The sequence below is a fragment of the Ctenopharyngodon idella genome, chromosome 20 (genome assembly GCF_019924925.1).
Source record: "Ctenopharyngodon idella isolate HZGC_01 chromosome 20, HZGC01, whole genome shotgun sequence".
NCBI lineage: Eukaryota > Metazoa > Chordata > Actinopteri > Cypriniformes > Xenocyprididae > Ctenopharyngodon > Ctenopharyngodon idella.
The window spans coordinates 19,421,706-19,441,381 of NC_067239.1; the positions used below are offsets into that span (position 1 = coordinate 19,421,706).

Here is a 19,676-nt window from a genome sequence, read left to right on the forward strand (position 1 = left end):
CGTCTTCCGACTCACATAAACCCGTCTGGTGGACTATTTAGCTTCTAGATGAGATCCATTATGGCTGCAGAAAATAAATTGTAAACAAGAAATTATAATAATTTCAATAGAAAACAGGTAATAAACAGCCGTGATGTCAGCAAAGACGTGATAAGTAATCGCGTCATGGGGTAAGTAGTTGCATCGTTCTTTCAAATCGGTTCTTTGAAAGAATTGTTCAAAAGAACCGATTCGCGGAAATGAGTCAGAATTCCTATTACTACTTACTTACAAAGCTCCACCACCAGATGGCATTAACGCACAACATTAATTACTTACTATAGGCATTTGCACTTTACCCTGGACACAAATGAATCCTTCGTCATATGACAATATGGATATAATACATCTAAAAGTGTTCATAGTGAACCATAACATAAAAAGCACCAAACTCACCAAAAATACACCACTTGTGCACTTCAAATGAAAGCTTTAATTAGAAATAGTTATATACACACTGTAGAATTAAATTAAACTTTATACAAATATTAAAATACTATCTTCACACCCACAGCAATGTACAAAGGAAAACCAAAAAAAAAAAAAAAGTTGTAATGGGGATGGGGAGCTGGGTGGATGAGTCAACTTAAATTACATTTGCAGAAAAACACCGTACAACAGTGTTTTACACACATCCTGGATATCCTTTTTTTTTTTTTTTTTAAATTGCGTCCTTTCTTTTTTTTTTTTAAACTTAAAAACATCCTTTGAATGAAACTGATAAACAAAAAGAAATAAAAACTCATAGGTTCATATTTCACAATCACTGGGGAAAAAAAAAAAAAAAGATTCTGAGGAAGTTCAGGTGGACAATCTTATGTCACATCCTCCAAAGGAGTAAAACCCTACGTCTGAAATTCAACAAGACATTGTTTATGCATAGAAAAAAAAAAAAAAAAAAGTAAGGCCATAAGGAAACTGAAGACAAATTACCATAAAGCCAGTGAGACAGAAGAAACATGTGATTACAAAGTGAGAAATGTATGAAATGTACAAGTTTTAAGGCAGCAGTAATATTTTGCCTTCAGTTTGCATGAAAAAATGTAAATCAATTTACAAAAACAAGCCAGGAACACAAAACTGAGGATGTGCAGATAGACAAACTGCCCTCTCTCTCCAGTCAGACACACACAAAAATATATATATGTAATGCATGATGACAAACATCAGAATCTCGCGTGAACCAGGGGATATACACATGAGGCCAAAGGGCAAGGATGTAAAACGCAAACAAAAAGTAACACAAACAAAAGATTCATTGGTTTTTCAAATGTTCATTTGCCAAAAGAACATGATGAGTGAAGAACAAGGCCATTTTCTAGAGCTGTATTTGAAAAAAAAAAAAAAAAAAAACATGAATATGCATTTAATTTATATATATATATATATATATACCTATACAGTGCATTACATCAATGCACAACCTATTTAAGATCTAATGGGATATCTGATTAATTCTTTATACAAATACCATCCTAACATCACATTACTCAAATTATTTATTAAGAAAACTTAATAGAAGGTGCTTCTATCTTTGATATTCATCTTTAAAATGTTAGCCACAGCTGGCTTTGCAAAGCATTCAAATATAATGTATGCGGTTTAATTTCCATTTAACAAATTAAAAGTGAATTAAACTTGCTTAAATTATATTACAAATATTATTAGTCCAAGTCAAAGCTTATAAGGTACAGCCCAGCAATGAACTTAGTCCACACCCAACCAAGTCCTCAGGGAAAAAGAACATACAAGTGAAAAAAAAAAAAGTTTTCTTTACTTGTGCGTGCAACACATAAACATGAGAGAGATATACTTGCTTTCAAAAGGAAGAAATAAAGTTGAATTATTTCTCTGATTGAGAACAGTGATCTCAGAGTACTGAACATACATCTCCCTCACTTTAGACAAACAGACATGTAGACAAGGAACATCCATCCTAGTTAAATAACATCTCGATTAGAAAATGGAGGTATTGAAAATGTTTCCTATTTTGGGGAAAAGAAGCCTAGATGATACTTCAGCCCTCTTTGAATCACAACAGCCACAGTCACACAGGCATCAGAAACACACACATACACACACACACACACACACACAGAGCACAGCACAGGTACTTCTTGACAAATAAAAAGGCAAGCATGTATTTGAATACAGTACAATGTAAATCAGTTCAACCCTGTGTCTCGCACAAGGGACAAGTGTCGAGATGGTGCTATGCGTCATGCTTCGATTGTGCCGTGCTCCTGTGTGTACGCGTGTAGAACGAAACAGAGAATAGAAATTGCACAGAACATGCAGCATCAAAGAGAAAAGGGCCTGGCTTAGCAAATCCTTGCTGAACTCTCCCCTTCGCAAGAGGTCACAGTCATTGACGGAGCAGAAGTCCACAACGTAATCTGAATGCATTCATTTGTAATTAGTGAATCCTCGCCATGACGAGGTAAGCCTGTGAGTGCAACTGGTTATTAAGCGCACCTGCAAGAAAAGTGTTAAACTCGAGCATTTGCGCATCCCTTTGAGGGGTAGTCCGGTCAAAGGTTCTTCCTGTGAAGAGAGCTGCCAGACTCCATGGGGGCCACGCAGCTTGTAGACTTGTTGGCAGAGGGACAGCTGACGAATCTTATTTAATGCTGTGTTCTGAAGGGTGGATGTGGGGTAAGTGTTTGGTGAGAAGCTTTAGGGGTTACAGTGCTGGCCAGCGATGACAGAGAGAGGGGGGGCTGCACACAGACTCAGGCTTCCTTTAGCAATGGAATATCTGAGGAAAAGACATAAAGATGGTATAAGGTTAGGCATAGAAATGAAAATGAGTATTGTAACAAAAAAAAAATGTGTAGCTCATTTTTTTAATTAAAGCTGCAGTCCGTAAGTTGCCTCTTTGTCGCCATCTCTGTTTGTAACCTGCAATTGCAGTTGTTTGCAGAATTATCATCTTTACGTGGGTTGTGCATCGGCACGGCTCCTCGGCGCAGATGAATCTAATGTTTGCTGTCAGTCACCACATCGGTGTGGATACTGTACTTCGGAATCACAGATTATGCGTCTTGAAAGTGTGACCAAAATAAGACTTTTCACCGGAAAATGTCATCTGAAAAAGTATGAAACAAATGGTCCACATGCCATATAGCCTACTAACTGGGACTCCTTCTTTATGTAAACAGACGTGACGTAATGATGCAAAGACGAACGGCTGCATGCTCAAATTTCCCGTGGAAACCCACCAGTACCACCCAAATTAGAAAACTTTATTACAAGCTTACCGTTGTGAATCGGGCTAAGGTAAAAAGATAGTTTTGAACACTGGCTGGTTATGTATTTGCTCAAAAATTGATTTTGGATCATTTTTAACCAAAAAAAGTTATGGACTGCAGCTTTAAGTCATGCACAAAATAAATAATTGAACCTTTTTATGACGTGGCCAGGTTAGTTCAGGTAGTAAAGTGTTGTTTAGTTGTAATAATACTACATAAATTAATAATACAGGATATTTGTAAAATAGAAAAAAAAAAAAAAAAAAAAAAAAAATATATATATATATATATATATATATATATACACACACACACACACACACACACACATATATAAAGAGCCATTACAAAAAAAACACTATGAGTAAGTATTTTAAAATACCTAATTATTTTATGATACGGTCAGGTTACTTCAGGTTGTAAAATATGTGGTGTGACTTCCCAAAACACTGTTTAATAATATAAGTAATTAATAATATTTGTAAAAAAAAAAAAAAAAAAATCAGAAATGTATATATAATATTTATATATTATATGGTATATATTTAATGATATTTGATATTTAATTTTATTTTATTGTAGCTCATTTTTTTTAAATTAAAAAAAATACTTTAATAATGCAATCCACATAAACAACGACTTGAATACACTTCTTCTATAATGAGTGTGTTTTTTAAATAAGGAATACAATTTATTTTGAAAGTTTTGTGGGAGCATAACATCAAAAATGTCTGGTGATACAACTGTCCTGACATTATAATAAAGAAAAAAGTTTTATTAAAAAAAAAAAAAATTAAGTCATGCATAAAATATAAAATAACTGAACCTTTTTCTGACGTGGCCAGTTTAGTTGAACAAGTAAAATGTTGTTTAGTTGTGATGCTATATCAAATACTAAATAAGTTAATAATACATGATATTTATAAAACAAATATTTTCATATATTTTTTTTTACAAACATTTTATATATATAATAAAATATGTGGTGTGACTTCCCAAAACATTGTTTAATAATATAAGTAATTCATATTTGTAAAAAAAAAAAAAAAAAAAAAAAATCAGAAATGTATATATTATACCTATATACAGTATTATATGTTATACATTGAATGATATTTGATATTTAATCAATAACTGAAATATAACCCTAAGATATATAGCATGCATTTTCCACATACTTTAGATTTCTTATTTTCTTTAAAGATTTTTTTCTTTATCAAGGACACTTCATGTTATATGTCATCAAACCACACATCACCTCTACATCTGGATTTGCAAGTTCACTCACCATCACCATAGTCTTCGGCAGAGGTGACTGAAAGCAAGCTGTGCTGATCGCTGCTCTCGCTGCTCTGCCTGCGGTGGAGAGGCGCAGAGGCACCAGGCTGCTCAGCAGCCCAGGAGCGAGAGGATGAGGAGGATGGAGAGGAGGAAGAGGGCACCTGGTGAACCAATACAGTCTCTGCGTGACACAAGGGCGCAGCAGTCGAGGTGGAGGGGAAACTGTAACTCGTCTGAGCCTGTTCGAGAGGTTCGTTCAAACCCTCTGCCTGCGGGCCCTCCGACAACACGATCTGAACCCGGGACTCAGGAGGTGGCACGGAACTGCCGCCTGCGCCATATACGGCCTCTTCATAGGAGGGCAGCGAGACCTGAACGCCCTCCACCATGATGGAGGTAGGCTGTCCTGACACACCCTGTTCCCGGCTGCTTTGAAAGAGAGAAGGAGAGATATGAGAATAAAAGTAAGGCTTAAACGGTATCAAATCATGACCTGTGGCTTACATCACAGTGGGCTGATTAGTGATTATGCAACAGAAAATTACTGGAACAAGAGCGCCGTAGGGGAAGTGCCATATTTGTTCATGTCAAACAGTTGGAATTAGGATTGACTTTAACCCTGCATGCTACTAAAATTAGTACATATTCTCATATAACACTTCAAGAAACTGTTTTTTTTTTTTTAACATTCTCAATGCATTCAGTGGGAACAAAAAAATACTGAAAAAGTACCAAAAGTAATGTATAATAAAATATCAAACCGAGTGGCATTTATTTGAAGGAAATAGAGCACAAACACACTTTTCAAGTACACTGTTTAAAATGCTAAAAACTAATATTTTGTTTAAAATAGTTCAGAATTAAGAAAAAAATGTTTTGGACACTTTCTAGTTGTCAAATGTTAGTAGAACACAATAGCAATTCATATAGCATATACGCTATAGTTCAAAAGTTTGGGGTCAGTAGGATTTTCCATATTTTTATTCAGCAAGGATGCATTAAATTCAGTGACTATAAAGACATTTATAATGTTACAAAAAATTCAGCAAAGGAATAAATTACATTTTAAAATATATTAAAATAAAATACAAAAGAATTATTTTGAATTGTAATAATATTTTACAATATTACAGTTTTACTGTATTTTGATCATATAAATGCTGCTTTGCTGAGCATAAGAAACTTTTTTTTTTAACAACCCCAAACTTGTAAACGATAGTGTAAATGAGGACAAATATCAAATATTAAATTTTTTAAGTGTCCTTTTTTAATATCCAAAAGTGTCTGAATAACGTTTTTACTTCCACTATTTATTTTTTTCCTGAAGCATTCTTATAACAACAAAATAGTCATACCCTTATGAAAAAGAAGTATACTTCAAGTTAATTTTTATCAAGTATACTTAAGTAATGTTCAAGTATATTTTAAGTATACTTTATGTAGTAAGTATACTAGTATCAATGTACTAGTAGTAAACTTGTAAATGTACTATCTTAATACCGCTTGGGACTGAATTGGCTCAATTGAAATATACGTTTAAGTGTACTATAAGTGTAAAGGTAGTAAACTTTAAGTACACAACTAGTTCACAGCTATGTTTCTCATTTGTACTGCATCTGTACTACAAGTGAACTTATAAGTATACTAGTAGTTTACTTTTTTTTATACTACACTTTGAAATATACTCTCAGTAAACTACTAGTTTAGTGCAAGTATACTTGTAAGTTTTCTTTAAGTGAACATAACATCACACTTATAGTTTACTTTTTATATATTATTTTTGCACTTTAAGTATACTACTATGTTCCTATTTAGGTATTATTTTTTTATACTTGAAATACCTTTAACTGTACTTTAACTCTTTCCATTTTAAAAACATTTTATTCTAGCTCCATGAATCCTTTTTTATCAACACTTATATGTGAGTAAGTTTCATAAAAAAAAAAAGGAACCATTTTAAACAAAAAGCTGAGAAAACTGCATTTTTGTCAAAGACTATGTCTGGCTGGGATTCAGAATGATGATCAAACACAGGTGGAGTAGATCGAGTCCATAAACACCACCAAAGCTTCATAGTCCTCATTCAGTAACGTTAGGCAGTTTTGATTAATATGCTGTTTAATGTTTGATGATCGCTTTATTTTCATTTGCGTAAGTAATCTTCTATCGCTTGTTTCAGCTTCTTCTTCTCCTGCATTTTGATCCGGAGATTCTGTGCTCTTTCAGAAGATGCGTAACAGCGCCCCCTACCATATAAGTCAAGTATACTTAAGTGCAATTTTAAGTATATTTCTCAGAAGTACATAAAGTATGTTTCTGAGAAGTATATGAAAAGTAGACTGAAAGTATACTTTATTATTTTTAGTTTAAAAGAAGTATACTAATAGCACACTTGAATAAACTTCATTTTCGTAAGGGTAATTTAGGTTTTCATGACCGTTTCCATCCTCTCCATTAAGTTTTTAGATCTACATGAGAACTCCATGTAAACTCCTTTGTGAAAATAAAACAATAGTCAATGAAAAAGATACGCTCAGTAAGAGAGACAGGGCCTCACCGGCTGTGGTGGAAGGACTTGAGTTTGGGTTGAAGCAAAACAAACAGCACCACCAGCAGCAGGATGAGGGCCACAGAACTGGCGGTGGAGGCCACAATAGACAGAGCCGGCATGGGCAGCGTAGAGCGCTGCTCCTCCCCTAGAAAAGAAACACGTTGTTTGAGTCACTGCAGTGCGTAAAGCCAAAAAACAAGGTTTATGGAAGTATATAACCAGATATGTTTGAAAAGCCAACTTAAACCAGCCTAAGGTGGTTAGCTGGTCTACCATCCTGGCTAAACTGCTTAACCTGGCCTGTTTTGGTAGTTTTAGAGGAGTTTGGGGTGATTTCATCAGGTTGTGATGGGAAACAGATAAAAAAAACCAGAAAACCACCTTGGGCTGTCCAGTGACTGAATATCCAAAACAATGAAATATGATTGTCCAACAAATAAATGATAGGTGATGATTAAAGGGTTAGTTCACCCAAAAATGAAAATTCTGTCATTAATTACTCACCCTCATGTCGTTCCACACCCGTAAGATCTTCGTTCATCTTTGGAACACAAATTAAGATATTTTTGATAAAATCCGATGGCTCAGTGAGGCCTGCATCACCAGCATTAACACTTCCTTTTTCAATGCCCATAAAGCTACTAAAAACATATTTAAAACAGATCATGTGACTACAGTGGTTCAACCTTAATATTATAAAGCGACGAGAATACTTTTTGTGCGCCAAAAATAACAAAATAGCGACTTTATTCCACAGTATCTAGTGATGGGCGATTTCAAAACACTGCTTCATGAAGCTTCGAAGCTTTACAAATCTTTTGTTTCAAATCAGTGGTTCAGAGCGCCAAAATCCCATGATTTCAGTGAACGAGGCTTCGTTATGTCATAAGTGTTTTGAAACCCCAATAGTTCACATGACTCTGGCAGTTTGACACGCGCTCCGAACCACTGATTCGAAACAAATGATTCAAAAAGCTTTGAAGCTTCATGAAGCAGTGTTTTGTAATCGCCCATCACTAAATATTGTTGAATGAAGTCGCTATTTTGTTATTTTTGGCACACTAAAAGTATTCTGGTCACTTTATAATATTAAGGTTGAACCACTGTAGTCACATGGACTGTTTTAAATATGTTTTTAGTAGCTTTATGGGAATTCAAAAAGGGAGTGTTATTGCTGGCGATGCAGGCCTCACTGAGCCATCGGATTTTATCAAAAATATCTTAATTTGTGTTCTGAAGATGAACGAAGGTCTTACGGGTGTGGAACGATATGAGGGTGATTAATTGATGACAGAATTTTCATTTTTGGGTGAACTAACCCTTTAAATGCTGCTTTCTGGGACCTAAAACTTCTGATGCTGTACTAAAGTCACAGCATGATCGGCTATCTACATTATTATAATTTAATATATTTCAATTGATTCTCTGTTCTCAACATTCGCCAAGAAGGAGGAAAACTTCTCATATGTAACATGACGGCAGAATATCCAAATGGCCGAGCGTGTGGATCAAGCTCCTGCTGCTGTGTGATGTACCTTGCACAGAGTGACAGCTGATCTGCATGGACGATTTCCACTCTCCATTGTCACAGGTTCGGAATTGGTACCCTCCTTTCAGAATATAACCCTCATCACAGAAGTACTCAATCACAGTACCCTGGGTCAGTCTGTGGCACGGCGAGGGGTGGCAGTTATATCCTCCGTTCTCCGGCTCACTCGGTGGTTGACAAACTATTGGGAAAAAAGCTTGAGGGTCAGTGTGACTGAGAGGAACCAGAGCTTTCATATTAATTTAGAACTCATAGAATTCATAATTCCAACATGACGTGAACACAGCATTAGCCTTCGTGAAATTAAATACTGATGAGAAAACAGGATCAGGGGACAAAGAGAGGGTTAAATTGAACATACCGTCATTTTTTATGCAGCGAGGGGGGTCAGAGGACCAATGGCCTGAGACTGTGCAGGTGATGATGCTGTAGCCATCCAGCGTGTATCCTGGATCGCAGCTGTACTGCAATAGTGTGCCAACAGGGAAGGAGCCACGGTTTGTTTCCGTCAGGTTCCCACGGCCATGAGGCACAACTGACGGTCTGGGACAACCTACAGGGGCAGAAAGAGCAGAGGTTAGCATAAAAACCATCACGCTCAACTAAAAAAAAAAAAGAGCCAGGCAGATTAAATTTCTCTTGGGGCCCGTTACTGTTATAGTGACCTTCAATAAGACTGCAGTACAGACTATATAAACAACAGTTTATATAGATGATGTTGGCAAGAAAGGCCATTATGAACAAATGGGTTGGGCATAGCCCTCCATTATATAGAGTTTGGCTAGTTATGATAAAGGATCTTATATCTTGAGAAAAACTTGAGTTTACCCATAAGATAGAACCTATGTCATTTAATAAAATGTGGGAAGAACCATTGAAGTACCTTGGGATTTGTAAAGATTCCAGTAAGTAACCCCCTCATTTATTTGACTATATACATATACTGTATGTTGATGTATATTGGATATTTGTTTGCTTCTTAGTTTTCCTCCATTGTGTTATAAAGAACATACTGCATATGTATTTTTTTTCTTCTTCTTATCATTACTATTATTACTATTATTATTTGGTTTGATTTTTTGTTTATGGTTGTGTGTAATACACTGGTTATTTTTTATTCATGTGGACATTGTTAAAATATCATTAAAAACAGAAACAAAACAAAAAAACAGTTATTTAATTAATGATACAAGCTACTTACTGACTGTAAATATAGGACAACAAATCCAACCTGAAGAAAAAGCTAAAGTCCTCATGAATTTGAAATTGAATCAAAAGGTGTGTTCCAAATTCACATACTTGTGCACTATTCTATGCTGTTTTGTAGAATGAATAGTGCGAGTAGCGTGTTCACACTGAAAATACCCAAAAAAAGTGCACTTTTTTGCAAAGCAACATTAATTGTGTTAATTGTGACTGCACCTTCAGGCTGCTTCGAAATGTTCTGAAGAAAAAAAAATAGTAATAAATTACTGTGTTTTCATGGTTGGTCATTTCTGTCACTTCCGAGTACTTAGGAACTAACATCACATGGTCTGAGGCTCACACCAAATGTTCAGAAGTGAAAGAACCCTAAATTTTATTTGCACTAACCCTAAAATTCATAACGTGTCAAAGAGAAAAAGGGGACACAAGTAGATCTTTTTCTCATATTGCTGTCTGGTATTTCATCCTCAATTTAACAAAAAACTTCACCCAGATCACACACATAATGTCCAGCTTTGAAAAGCATAACAGAATACTACATTTCTGCCCTCGGGCTTAATGGCATAAAGCCAGTGGTATCTCTTTCCCTCTCATTTTCTTCGTCTTTCTCACACAAGCAAAAAAACACATTTTTTTGAGCCTCTGAGCCGGAGCTTTATTCACACAATAGATCACTTGAAACACGTAAACATGTCTATCCCCTCATTACATTTATCCAGCAGAAAGAAAGAAAACAACTCAAACAAACAGGGTCTGTTTGGAGAGACCACCTCGGTCACTGTGTTCTCTAATCTGAGCTTTTAACATGCTCTTAAGCTGCGATCAGCCGATTATGGACTCAGAGGTCAGACATACAGCTCAATCTCTTCTGTTTTGACACTAGAGGAACATTCAGGATATGAACCACAGATGCAAAACTTCACAATCTATTATATCAAACGTGCAACATCTGTAAGCAGTTGTTTTTTTTTGTTGGGAGTCTACGATCTGTATTTTAATGCACTTTTTGAAATGGAAAGCTCTGATTCTGAGTGGATGAGCCATATTCGAAGTTGCCGTACATTACAATATACAGTATGATAAAAGTCTAAAAAAAGTGTACTGTTTCAGCTTAAAATTCAAATCTTAAAATATGTAGAAACAATTAGCCTACATGTCCCATACAGTCTTTTAAATGTAAAATAATAAAAAATTAAGTGTAAAAATATACATAAATTGTAAAAAGTACAAAAATGTAACTATAATATAAAATATAATAGTAATATTAATAAATAAAAAAGCCTGAAAACCAATTATTTGGCAAAAGAACATTCTGATTAATATAATTATTGTTTTTTATTATTAAATGTAACTACTTATTGAACTTGTCTATCGTGTTGGCTAGTTTTATACAAGCCACTATCAAATAATAAGCCACTTGAAACCATTTATTACATAGAGTTTACCATAATTATGTGGGTTTTAGGCACAACACAAAGCATTTTACCCCTTGGCCATGGTAAAGTCATTGTGCTTGGTTGGCTTATTGCTTTATTCTTGACTTATTTTGCAAATAATCATTTTACAAATGAAGACTGTATAACACAATAACCATGTGACCAAATGTAACTCACATTAAAGATATAATATATTGCAAACCTCAGCTATGTTGTTTTGCCTTAGGCCATTAAAACTGGATCTTCAAAACTGTGTTTTTCTTCCTTGTTGTCATTTCATTGTTAGTTCATGCGTCACTGAAAGCTAGGATCTATCAAGGGAAAACGTGAAAAGAATCTCAGATTTGCGGAAGAATGTTTGTAAATGACGGCTGCCCAGACCTGCTATGACAAGTTGGACTGGGCCTTCACAATATCTAAAACTGATTGTACACTTGACAATAGAGATACCTATCTAAGGAGTACCACATGGGATGGGTTATGTGTCAGGAAACATAACGTCCAAAATATGTACTAATGTTCCAAATGAAATCCCAACTAACCTGTTTGGCCGGCAGTAGTTTCGTAAAAGAAACTAGGTTAATTTAGTCTACCTTGAATAGCAGATCAAATTTACCACAAACAAGTTCCTAACGCACTCTAACTGGATCCTTGACCTAAACCTAAACACCAATAATCTGAATAAAATACACCTCATTTAGATAATGACAAGTGAAATCCCAACAATGAAACTAAATGTCAAGCACATGGTCCTGAACAGCCTTCACCCTCCATCTGTCCATGATGCAGCACCCAGAAGAAAGAAAGAAAAAAAAAAAAAAAAAATGAAGGGATTTACAACGGAATGAAATTCTAATTATCCTTCATTACAAATGGCTGTGGTCTAAAGCGGATCACATTACTGACCACTGCACTGCGCAGCTGCTCAGTGAGACCAAAACCCAGCGGTCCAGGCATGGATTAGACCCTGCTGTCTCAAAAAAATCCTCCCTGGTAAATATGTTTTGTTGGAGATCTCCTTATGACATGGGCTGATGTGTTTTTCCATCTCTATTGTTTTCCCCTCATCTCTCCTAATTCAAATCCCTTAGATTGTAAGCAAGCTGTCAGTAAATGTTAGGAGGGGGAAGTATTCTTGTTCCTCTCTCCCATTTATGGAATTTGTAGAAACTAAGGAGGGAGGATCTACCACGGACATAAACCCAACTACGGCATGGCTTGTATGACCGAAATCTTTAAATCACGACATGATTCATTTTATAATCTTATAATCACAACAACAGCATATCATGACTTCTTTTCGCTGGAAATGCAGCCCAAAATATTTCATAACAATGTGGTAATGTCTATTTTTAATCCTCTAGTCGAGTGACTTAAAATATTTAAAAAATGCTAATGACTTAATCTCATTAGAGAGAAGAAGAAGTCTGGTGTCAGTACAGAAACAGTTTCCATTTATCTAATACTTGAGTTTTTACTGAGTTCATTTTTGTTAACTGAAATTAGAATAAAAACTAACATAACTGTGTAAAACTGAAACCAAACTCAAATAAATTTGACAAAAATAACATAAAATCAAACAAAAATGGTACGCAGTACATTATAAAACATGAAATATTTACAACCTGCACGCATTAAGCTTGAAAATGTCAATAGATAGAAATAAAACTAGGCTGTTAAACATTTTTAAATTATACTAAAATACTAAAACTATACTAAATTAAAAAAATACATACTCAAAAATTAATCAATAAATAGAAATAAAAACTAAAATTAAGCAAAATGTTTCCATCTTATGCACGCGGCAAAACGGAATAGCTCACGTTAACATAGCTAATAAACAAAGGTTGGAAAAATACATAATTGTTCAAAAGTCTTTAAAAGAAATCTCTTATGCTTACAGAGGCATAAAACTCGTTAGCGTCAACTAGTGGCCGATTTCTTTCAAAATTCTTACAGACCTCTAGGACCATGAGTCAAACATACCCACTAAAGCACTAAAGGCTGATTCATACTTCTGCGTTGAATGTAGCCTGACGTGCACCTCTTCAAAAAAGTAACAACGCGTCAATTCTACACGGACCGCAAACACTGTGATTGGTCTGCTAGAACCACTTCCTCGGGTCAAAAAACTGGTGCGGAGCAATAGGAGAAGAGCGAGCGTTTTCAACTTCCATAGGAATGAAAAATGCTCTGTTTCAGGGGACACATGCAGTCAAACTGCACCAAAAGTCGTTACCTATTTGCTACTTCTCTGCCGCTTCTATTTGTAAGCTTCTCTGACAACGTACATGACAGCTGCTTCTTCTTCGGCTTTTGCCTTGAGACTCGACATGACCGCGGACACTGCCTGCTAGTGGTCTGCATGCATGTCAACGCGGACAACGACGCAGAAGTATAAATGAAAACAGACGCATAGCCTACGGCGCAGAGGCTCCGGCGTAGGTCCAACGCAGAAGTATAAATCAGCCTTAAGTTTCGTTCTGATCGGCCTCCGCTGACCTTGTCTAATAGGTGCCAATGGCGGCCATGTTGAGATACGCCAATGTCCTCATAGACAATCATGGCAACTTGGACCAAGACACTGCATACCAATTTTCAAGTCAATCTGACTGATGGTCGGGTGGTTATAGCTGTTTACGTGTTTTTTTTTCCCATGTTATAGCGCCACCAAGTGTCCAATCGACTAATTTTTTTTTTTACTGTGACCAAAGATTGAGCCCATACATATGTGTACAGAGTTTGGTGAAAATATCTCATTTCGTTCTCGAGTTATAGCCATTTTAGTAAAAGTGGCTCCTCCCATAACAAAGATTTTTACGCTCCTTAGCGACCATGAATCAAAATGTCTTTTTTTTGATAATTATTGATATTCAGACTCCAGAGAATCTTTCTGCACTGGTTTGGTTCTGATCGGGCGAAAAACCTAGGACTGCATTTCCAGCGAAAAGAAGTCATGATATGCTGTTGTTGTTATTATAAGTTTATAAAATGAATCATGTCGTGATTTAAAGATTTTGGTCATACCAGCCATGCCGTAGTTGGGTTTATGTTCGTGGTAGATCCTGAATATGAATAATACATACTCAAACACATACTCAAAAATAAATCAATAAAATTTTTGTGGAATTGGATTATTTAATGAATAGAAAGTTCAAAAGAACAGCATTTAATTGATCAATTTAATTATATTAACAAAGAGTGTTAAACAAATCTTACTGACCCTAAAAATCTATGGTATAGCAGAATCTATACCAGCTAACAAATTTTTGCCACCATAATGCACTGCTTCAATCTCACATGGTGATTCATTCATAATAGATGTTTGTTCATTAAACACTTAATACAGTTATCACCAAAGCCTGCTTTACAAACCTCCTGAGATATCCAGTGGCGTGGGCCAACGTGTTTATTGCAATGCAAGTTTGACGTTGTTGACGAAACAAGCACACCGCAGCTGCTGAGATATGAGACCCACCCGTGACAAAACATGTCTTGAATTGCTCTCAAAGGGCTAATAACAGTATGTGGTTTCCTTCTTGTAAGAAAATGCTGCATGAGGCCGCAAGATACTCGAGTCTCACGTTTCTGTGTACATAACACAGTTTGGATGACATGAATCCTACTGCAGGCGAAAGGGAGGAACGAGTTGATATGTGTGAGTGTACATGTCTGCGTCTACTGTTCCCACATGTGTTTGGAGCAGACTCAAAGGGTTAAAGGGAAACACAGCAGGGGCGTCGCATATCTGTTATGGGAAAAGCTGACTGCGAGAGATAAAGTGCACCCACAGACTCTCACGGCCGAGCAGGAAGGGATGTTAGGAAAGTTTCAGTGGAAGGGGTGTTATTCCTGCAGGGATAGAGGAGAGAGGAATGAGTTTCCACATGCACATGTCTAATAACATAGAAAAAAAAGACAGTTGAAACAAACGAACTTGGCTGCTAAAACACAACGAGCCCTGACAAGACATCCAGGAGACTCTCCCTGGATAAAACACTGATCCATCCAAAATGAAATCATGACTGTTTGAACAACTAATGCCTGAATCCACAGAATAATTAATATGCATTGACTCAACAAGCAAACATTGACCAAAATATAAAAAAAACTTCTCTCAGCCCCATAATAACAAGACAATTAACACTTGCAATGCCCAGAAAGCTACTAAAGACATATTTAAAACAGTTCATGTGACTACAGTGGTTCAACCTTAATGTTATGAAGCGACGAGAATACTTTTTGTGCGCCAAAAAAACAAAATAACGACTTTATGACAATATCTAGTGATGGGCGATTTCAAAACACTGCTTCATGAAGCTTTACGAATCTTTTGTTTCGAATCAGAGATTCGGAGCGCCAAAGTCACGTGATTTCAGTAAACAAGACTTCGTTATGTGTTAAGTTTTTCAAAATTTCAATGGTTTCACCACCGGGGGGCGTGACTTTGGCAGTTTGATACGCGCTCCGAACCAATGAATCGAAAAAAAGATTTGTAAAGCTTCGAAGCTTCATGAAGCAGTGTTTTAAAATCGCCCATCACTAGATATTGTCATAAAGTCATTATTTGTTTTTTTTGGTGCACAAAAAGTATTCTCGTCACTTCACAACATTAAGGTTGAAAAATTATTAGTTATAAAATTATTAGTATTTTAAAGATTAACTTTATTTGAGTGTTAGATGATGGCAAAGGTAATCTAAATTAGCATACACAATTAAATAACCAATATCAACAAAATAATAAACAAATACAAATACATTTAAAAATGTCCAGTATTGGCCCATAACCAAATTTGCTAAAATAACTGATAATATTGATTACTGGTCATTACAACAACAACAACAACAAAAGATAAAATAAATAAATAAATAAATAAATGACAGCTATCAATATCAGACAAAATTTCAATACCAATGCATCCCTAAAAAATACAGTATCTTTTTTATTTGGGAGCATGTGCACCCATCACACTCTGTTGCACACGGACAACAGAAGGGCCTTAAACGATGCCTGTATTCTGAGAGACAGAACAAAAGCATTAACCAAAGCTCCATGTGTTCTTTATTATACCCATTTACACCCCGAGGTCGGCAGCTGACTGATTTAAGCAGCTCGTCCTCACAAACCAAATTGACTAGGAGGGAAAACCAAGAGACACAATCTGACAGAAGACACAGAGGAAGACTCTATTGTTCCTTTAGCCTTTGTCACAGTGAAAAGTGGCAGATGGGTGTTTGCACCCTCCTGATTCTATTCGGACAGCTGTGAGGCACAAGTAACTCCTCTTCTGTGTACAGAGAAGGAAAAAAAGGAAGAAATAGAGAGCGAGAGGGGGCACCCGGTGCCCCTGCTGTGTCTGCTATCAGCGGATGGCTCTAGACACAGTGCTCTTGTGTTTGGGATCGGCTGTGCCTTGGCTCACCCACTCCAGGAATGCACTCGGCCCACAGCTAATGACAGACTGGAGCCTCTGTGGTGCACACAAGCAGTTGGAGCAAAAGCTGCTGCCAGTCAGCTGCCTGGATGGATCCTTGGCCAGCAGCTGTGCTCAAAGGTGCTGTCATCAATTGTGCTGGCTAATGGCTACTAGGATATTGAGTGCGAAAAGGGCATCTGTTTAAACGTCACTAGGTGACTTAGAGGGTCAACAGTGAATGCTATCAAACACTGTAAACAAAAACAGATGGTGCAGTTAGTTGTTTTGAAGCAAGGCTGGGTGAATTTTTTTTTTTTTTTTGGCAAGGCTGAGCAAAAAAGGGTGGAGTATTGTTTTCTCAGTAGTTTCACTTTTTAAATCTCACGCCAGTCACATCACGAGCCAAACCACCAAGGGATCAGTTCAGCACGCAACAGATACAAAACATTAGTCACAGCAATCTTACAGCAACTTTAACAGCAACCTTAAAATAATTGATACTGGTCAAAAATGTAATTGAAAAGTCTTGAATGGAAAGTTCACCTCATGTTGTGATTGATTATTCACAAACAGAACGAGATCAACCAATTCACTGAAAACATTCAACTTAAAAGAATGATTTGTTTATGAATCAGACATCCAATTCACATTTTCAGTGGAAAACAACTTTAATTGGGGGTTATCGTACAGGTTCAGTACTGCACTTTGTTATTCTTCTAGTTATTTACCCATAGCAACTAATAAATCAGAAGCCTCATACATTCACAGGAAATAACTTTCTTCCACGTTGAAAAGTAAGGTGGATACAAGCACTTTTATGCTGCTTTTGGATTCTTTTAGATGCCTGAAAGCTCCTGTCCCTGTTCATTGTAATTACATGGAAAAAAGCACCTAGAGCATTTTTCAGAATTTCTTCATTATTTTCCACAAAAGTAGACATACAGGTTTGAAATGAAGGACATTGTGCAACAAAGTGTATACTCCACATTTATGCAACTATTTAAATATCTACTAGGAGGAAAGAATCTAGGACAGTCCTCATATGAGGAACTGTGTCTGTTAGTCACTTTTACTTCCTCATAATGACTTTGACTGTGAATCAGTAACTCCATCTCGTCTGGCTATACAAGGCAAGACGTGGGTTCTGTAACAATTGAATCACTATAAGAGCCAGTGCCGCTAGAGTATTGTCATTGAAGGCGACAGCAGGATGAGTATGGGTTTTTATAAGCCCCAGCGGGCCAAACTGCATGATTTCCCTGATGTGTAATGAATATTTGAAATATTGACTGGTAGGTACTAAGCTACAAACAAGCGAAAATGTGAGCAAATAGATCAAAGAAATAGGGAGTAAATGTTATTTTTAGATTCGCAATGTCACAAATAGTTTCATATTATATCTACCCACGATAAACCAGACATCAATCTTTAAACTCAGTCATGCTATTGTGTTTGACAAGGGCGTGGATGGATAATAAACTGAACCAAACGCATCTTATATAAGATTATTAAAGGGTTAGTACACCTAAAAATGAAAATTATCCCATGATTTACTCACCCTCAAGCTATCCTAGGTGTATATGACTATCTTCTTTCAGATGAACACAATCATATATATATTTTAAAAATATCCTTGCTCCTCCAAGCTTTATAATGGTTGTGAATGGTGGGCCACATTTTGAAGCTAAAAAAATGCATCCATCCATAATAAAAGTAATCCATACGGATCCAGGGTGTTAATAAAGGCCTTCTGAAGCAAAGCAATGGGTTTTTGTAAGAAAAATATCCATATTTAAAGCTTTCTGCAGGCGGCCATACGCATAAATTTGCGGCGGAAGAGCAACTTCTGACCCGACACGATGTAATGATGAACGCGCAAAGGATAGAGCAAAACAAAACACCAGTCATGAATTAGAAGTCTAAAACGTTAATTTTTAAAGAGAAATGTCGGAGGATTTTGATATAAGAGAAGAGGAGCTTGAGTCTGTTGCACAGCCCTATTTGTTTGAACCGCGAGAGGCGTCTAAGCTTACGATACACCTACATCCTGCGTCATACATCACTTCGGGGGTTACTCATTTGGTGCAAGTCGACTTGCACAATATGCGTACACTCGTACGCCAGAAGGTAGTTATTTGAATTTATAAAGTTATAAATACAGATATTTTTCTTACAAAAATGCACCGCTTCGCTTCAGAAGGCCTTTATTAACCCACTGGAGTCATATGGATTACTTTTATTATGGATGGATGGACTTTTTTTGGCTTAAAAATAATTCCAGACGGCCTGTGCATAACACTGCTGGATAATTAATATCATCAATGTTTTTGAAAAAGAAACATCTTTTAGGAATATGACTGTCTCAAATAACCCAATCATAGTCAATAATGTCAGACGTTGGCGTTTGAGCTGACGCTGAAGAGTGAATGAACACAATAAACTGAAATGTGGTTAATAAACTCAACCAAACGTGTCTTATATGAGATGAATCAGATATATACACAACATAAAAGTAATATTACAACTTGCACCAGCACCAGCAAACTTGCGTGCTTGTCTGAATGCTCGTCTAACTCCCATTGTGGATGTGCTCTTCACATAACAACAACGCTGAAACACGGGCAACTAAAGCACAAACATTCTATTACAATAGTGTTCTCGTAGCGTTATGTATACGGCAGACTGGCGCCAGTCTGGATGGCATGCTGTCTAACGCTAAGAAATTAGACCTTAGGTACCGTCCATAATGCCGCAATAACCAATAAGAAAAAGATAAATATATTTTTTATATATATATATATATATATATATATATATATATATATACATATATATATATATATATATATATATATCATCGTTTTCCTGATTGATCGTCGCTGTCACATTCGCATACTTGAATACTCGTGCCCATCCCTAGTCCACAGAAGTGCTCATAGAAAACAC

At 36.3% G+C, this 19,676-nt stretch overlaps 1 protein-coding gene across 2 annotated transcripts in view; it reads right to left on the reverse strand.

The window, feature by feature from the left end:
• Window positions 1–449: 449 nt before the first annotated feature.
• susd6 (sushi domain containing 6) overlaps window positions 450–19,676 on the reverse strand; it is a 29,563-nt gene continuing 10,336 nt past the window's right edge. The window contains exons 3-7 of one of the 2 annotated variants that reach the window (XM_051876525.1): window positions 9,033–9,224; window positions 8,658–8,852; window positions 7,129–7,267; window positions 4,579–5,000; window positions 450–2,797 (exon numbers count right to left, since the gene is read on the reverse strand). In XM_051876525.1, the coding sequence (XP_051732485.1) occupies window positions 2,772–2,797; window positions 4,579–5,000; window positions 7,129–7,267; window positions 8,658–8,852; window positions 9,033–9,224 (974 nt within the window). In that variant the 3' untranslated portion in view covers window positions 450–2,771. The remainder of the gene's footprint in view (window positions 2,798–4,578; window positions 5,001–7,128; window positions 7,268–8,657; window positions 8,853–9,032; window positions 9,225–19,676) is intronic. The other variant, XM_051876526.1, reaches the window with a different exon arrangement.